At 40.0% G+C, this 5285-nt stretch overlaps 1 protein-coding gene across 1 annotated transcript; it reads right to left on the reverse strand.

Moving 5' to 3' along the window:
* Positions 1-452: 452 nt before the first annotated feature.
* On the reverse strand, positions 453-4651 carry LOC134805662 (uncharacterized). The gene is made up of 2 exons (XM_063778925.1): positions 3669-4651; positions 453-567 (listed from the first exon to the last, which is right to left on the reverse strand). Exons 1-2 carry the CDS (start codon positions 4635-4637, stop codon positions 550-552), a joined length of 987 nt encoding a protein of 328 aa, XP_063634995.1. The 5' UTR covers positions 4638-4651; the 3' UTR covers positions 453-549.
* Between the last annotated feature and the right edge of the window lie 634 nt (positions 4652-5285).

Below are 5285 nucleotides of genomic sequence, written 5' to 3' on the forward strand. Positions count from 1 at the left end.
TACCTACACAATTTTCATACTTATTACATAAACACTATTTAATATAGCAACAACATTCATTTATTAACATTGAAATGGAAGCATCAGAAACATAATATGTTTAATTTATTCCTTAATTATTAATTACAGAACAATGAGTAATAAAACATCATGCGACACCTTATTAAATTGAAACTCATTCTAGTTCATCAGGAAATAAACGAAAATTTACAACAAAATTTCATAAGGTACAAATATTAAAACACATTTATAAATTTCATAATCATGATAATCTATGATAACATGCCTACAGTGCCTACATTTTTATTATAACGACTAAAACATTCCTTATATACCTACGATACAGGTTTTCTTTACACAAATAAACCCATTATCTGTATTGAACGGTTTTAATCTTATATGCTGTATGAAAACAATAATGAAGTGTTAATGCAAGTTGAACCTTATATAAGGCTTCATGTATATAGGTATAAAATTGTTTAGTTATGTTATAACAATCCATCTTCTAAACTGCACATACTATTCGACCCGGCTGCCAATTAATACCAATCAGGAGGAATCACCACCCTGCCAGAACGAGTGACATAATTGTTATTATTTGGTACATGTTCGGACACCGGGGTCGTGTAAATAGCAGCACGCTGCGCGTGCGACTGAGGCTGCGGGGCGGGCGCATGCGCCCTGGCGTTATCATTATCAGCCGATATTGTGATATCGTCATAAGGACGGGGACACACAGGTAACTCCGGGCGATATTCTGAATCTAATATAAGATGACGCCTGTTTCTCACCAAAGTACCACCCTGCATCAATTGAATTAAATACGATCGGATACCTTTAATATGTAAAATTGTGCCACTAACCCATTTCTTATCTACTCTAACTTTAACTTTTTGACCGGGCATTAATTGTTTTAAATCACGGGCCGTCTTGTCGTACTGCTGTTTTTGTTTATTTTGTCTCTTTTCTAACTCTGCCGTGACATTAATTTGGATTTTAGGATGAAGAAGTTGGGGTGCATATGGTACGATTCCACGAAACTTTCTGTTGTTCAATAGCTCTGATGGAGATGCTAACTGATCAGTGATGGGGTTCGTTAAGTATTCTAACAGTGCTTGTCTGAAGTCGGTTTTTTCCACACTAGTTTTTTTAAGTATATTTTTCACTGTTTGTACGCTCCGTTCGACTTGCCCATTGGATTGGGCATAACATGGAGAAGAAGTAATATGTTCAAAACACCACTGCTGAGAGAACAGTTTGAATAGGCTCGAGGAAAATTCGGGGCCATTATCTGACATCACAATGTCAGGTATACCCTGATGACTAAAAACAATTTTTAACTGCTCAATAATATGGCTAGACAGTAAACAATTTAACTCTAGAACTTCCAAGAACTTACTAAAATAATCTACTATCAATAAATATTTTTTCTCCTTAAAGTGAAATACGTCTACCCCAATTTTTGACCATGCCCTGTCCGGTATCTCATGTGGTATCAATGACTCCTTTCGATTCTGGTTTTTAAAAGTAAGGCATGCTTGACAGTTTTTAATAAAATCCTCTAGCTGGCTATTTATATTTGGCCAAAATATAGATTCACGCACTTTTAACTTGCATTTCTCTAACCCTAAATGCCCAATATGCACCCGCCTTAACATTTCCTTCCGCATAGCTACTGGAACAATAATTCGATCGCCCTTCCATGCCATACCATGCGCGACCGTCAATTCATCACGAAAACCCCAATAGGGTTTGACCTGATCATCGACATCCTGCTTATGCTCTGGCCAGCCGTCTGTAATAAATCTTATAAGCGTCTGCAGCTCACCGTCGTCCTGGGTCAACTTTTGTATACGTACAAAGTGCGAGTCAACGAGCGGGTTGCTAAGCAGTACGGCACACACCTGTGCGCGCGCGTCCAGCTGGTCGCGCGGCACCACATTTGGAGTACTCGCCGGATCCACCGCACGAGAAAGAGTGTCCGCCATATACATATACTTGCCTGGTTTATATACAAGTTTAAAGTTGTAGGGCTGCAAACGCAGGAGCATTCTTTGCAACCTAGCTGGAGCAGAGGCGATCGGCTTACAAATAATACTTACCAACGGTTTATGGTCGGTTTCCACTGTGACATCACCTCGACCATAAATATAAGTATAAAATTTTTCACAGGCGTATACGCATGCGAGGAGTTCTTTTTCTATCTGCGCATATGCTTGTTCAGCTTTCGTTAAAGATCTCGAGGCATAGCATACAGGCAAATTATCCTGTAGTAAACAAGCACCTAGCCCGTTTTTACAAGCGTCAACAGAAATCACCACGGGTTTTTTTAAACTATAATACTGTAAAACCGGTACACTCGTCAAACACTGCTTTAAAAGATTAAAAGCTTTATCATGCGACTCCGACCAATGCCATTCGATGTCTTTTTTAAGCAATTGTCTAAGCGCATGATTTTTGTCGGACAGATTCGGTATAAAATTACCTACATAATTTATCATGCCCAAAAATCGTTCAAGGTCCTTTGTGTTTTTTGGGCAAGGCATATTTTTTATTGCCGACGTGTACGAGTCGTCGGGATATATGCCATTCGGGGTAATCTTATGTCCTAAATATTTTATTTCAGACAGACCAAACTTGCACTTGCTTTTATTTAATTTTAAATGTATCTCACGACACCGATCTAATACTTTTTTCAACCTAGCATCGTGCTCCTCTTTCGTGCGACCGTAAACGAGTAGGTCATCAATAAACAAACAAACCCCTTCCATATCATCAAACTGCTCGTACATTTTTTTGTGGAATACTTCTGATGCCGAAGTTATTCCAAATGGCAAACGCAAAAATTTGTATCTTCCAAAACTCGTATTGAAGGTAACTAAATCGGTGCTATCTTCGTGAAGACGAAGCTGCCAAAATCCTTGCTTGGCATCAAGGGTGCTAAAAAATTTCGAACCTCCTAAATTGACAGACATTTCGTCCAACGTCGGCAATTTGAAATACTCACGTCTAATCGCCTGATTCAAGTCCCTCGGGTCCAAACATAGCCTTATGTCACCGTTAGCCTTCCTTACAACGGTCATACTATTGACCCAGTCCGTGGGCCCCTCAACTTTCGCAATAATCCCATCACTGACCATCTCATCCAATTTATTCTTAACACTATCTTTCAAAGCTACCGGCAATCTTCGCGGTGCGTGTACCACTGGCCTAACATTTCTATTCAATTCAATCTTGTACACTCCCGGCATACACCCAACTCCTTCAAAAACATCCGAATACTCCCTATACACATACCGTTCTATATCACTACCGGTATTACTTTCAATATCTAAAACCAATTTGACAACACCTAACTCCGCGCACGAATCCCTACCCAATATCGGTTGTGAAGTAGTGTCCACAACAATAAAGTCTAAGATATATATACGATCCTTGTATTTTGTTTTTAAACTACATTTCCCTACCACCTTGAGGGAATAGCCCGAGTACGCGCTCAATGTATCACCCGTTGAGGTTAAATCGTTCTTATGCATACAAATTTGACTCAAAAAACGAAGTGGTATTATATTTACATCCGCCCCAGTGTCCAACTTAAATTTAATATTTCCTTTTTCGAACAACAAATCAATCCACCAGACACTCGCACTAGTACAGCAGTTTTTTACCTGATCATTGTTTTCCTCAGCTCGCACCTCGTTTACATTGCACATACGCGAAAAATGGTCATAGCTGTTACACTTTAGACACCTTCTGCCGATGGCAGGACACCTTGAACTGCCATGAGGCAAACCACACCGCGAACACGACAAATTAGCACTGCTGTTGTTAGCACTATTGACATCACGCACTTGTCGATTAAACAGCTGATTTCGCCGCGCAGGACTCGGGCGCGGGGTCGCGGGGAAGCGGGCGGGGGTCTGATAACGGCCACCGCGCCCCCGACTTCTCGCCGTTCCACGATGCGCCGGCGCTCCTCGGTGACTTACCCCCCAAATTTGACCACCTTCACTATTCCAATTGTACTCCGTATTATGCTTAGGATTATTTTCCACAATATGTGCATTATGTTCTACAGACTCTTGCTTTATAGCCCCCGCTTGCATCTTAGACATCTGGGCTAAATTACAAATATCTAAACATTTACTCAGCGTCAGATCCGGCTCACGTAACAACCGTTCCCGTAGTGCGTCCTCTTTTATGCCGCAAATCAGCCTATCTCTTATCAAATCCTGCATTAGCGTGCTAAACTCACAAGTGGCAGCCAGCTTCCTGAGCTCAAAAGCATACTGCTCGATAGACTCACCATCATTCTGACACCGTGTAAAAAACCTGTGCCGCTCTATAGTTACATTTTTCTTCGGCAAAAAAAACTTATCAAACCGCGCAATCAAACTCTTCAAAGTCGTGCATTCCGATTCAAACTGTTGGTACACTTCACGAGCCCGTTCTCCAATAACGTGCAGCAAAATACTAATTTGCACCTTTTCTTCCTTCTTCGATAACTCACACGCGTCGAAGTAAATATTAAACGCTTTCTTCCACTTAGTCCATTCTACAGACAAATTGCCAGAGGTCACATTGTCAAGGTTATTATCGAAAATAAAAGGCGGCGGCGGCGACAAGATAGATTCCATTGCAAACAGTCTCTGATTTTATTTTTATTACTGTAAACTCACTGAACACACTCAACGAAGATTTAGTTAATAACGGTTCTTTTAAATCGGCTGCGCCATGTTAACGTATGTATAGGGATGCGTCAATAAAACTACGTGCTCGGATCAAGACTGAATCATATATTTCCAGCTCTTACCCACATGCATATTAACAATAATCACAACCTACCCACAACAATAATTTAAAATATCATAACTAAGTACTTAAACAACTAAATACCTATTATCTTAAAATAACTAGTTTTAAAGTTTCCGTTGCAGCAAACTTAGTGTACCTGAAAGCAAACAAACATTAAAATCACAAGTATAAAACATCATTGTTTGTCAGTTGCCACTTTTAATCGTAAGAGGACTCCAACCCCCATTTTTTTAACTCAGTCAGGGCATCGTCCCGTTAAGTACTTTAAGTCATTGACCCATATTTTTTGTGTCACCAGCTGTTATCTTATTATAGTTTTTCAGCGGTGTAGTGGCAACATGATGTATGTGATGGACTTAAGGTCGCACTTAGAATGAATTCGAGTACTAATGAATTGCTACTCGTTCATTCACAAAAGTGAATAGCTAAACCCAGCTGATCTATACAATCAGTACAATTGGCGATTAGAG

This window comes from Cydia splendana, unplaced genomic scaffold (assembly GCF_910591565.1).
Source record: "Cydia splendana unplaced genomic scaffold, ilCydSple1.2 scaffold_47_ctg1, whole genome shotgun sequence".
Lineage (NCBI taxonomy): Eukaryota > Metazoa > Arthropoda > Insecta > Lepidoptera > Tortricidae > Cydia > Cydia splendana.

Bases quoted from the DNA above. Each gene is read 5' to 3' on its own strand.
- LOC134805662 (XM_063778925.1), bottom strand. From the start codon at position 4,637: ATGGAATCTATCTTGTCGCCGCCGCCGCCTTTTATTTTCGATAATAAC.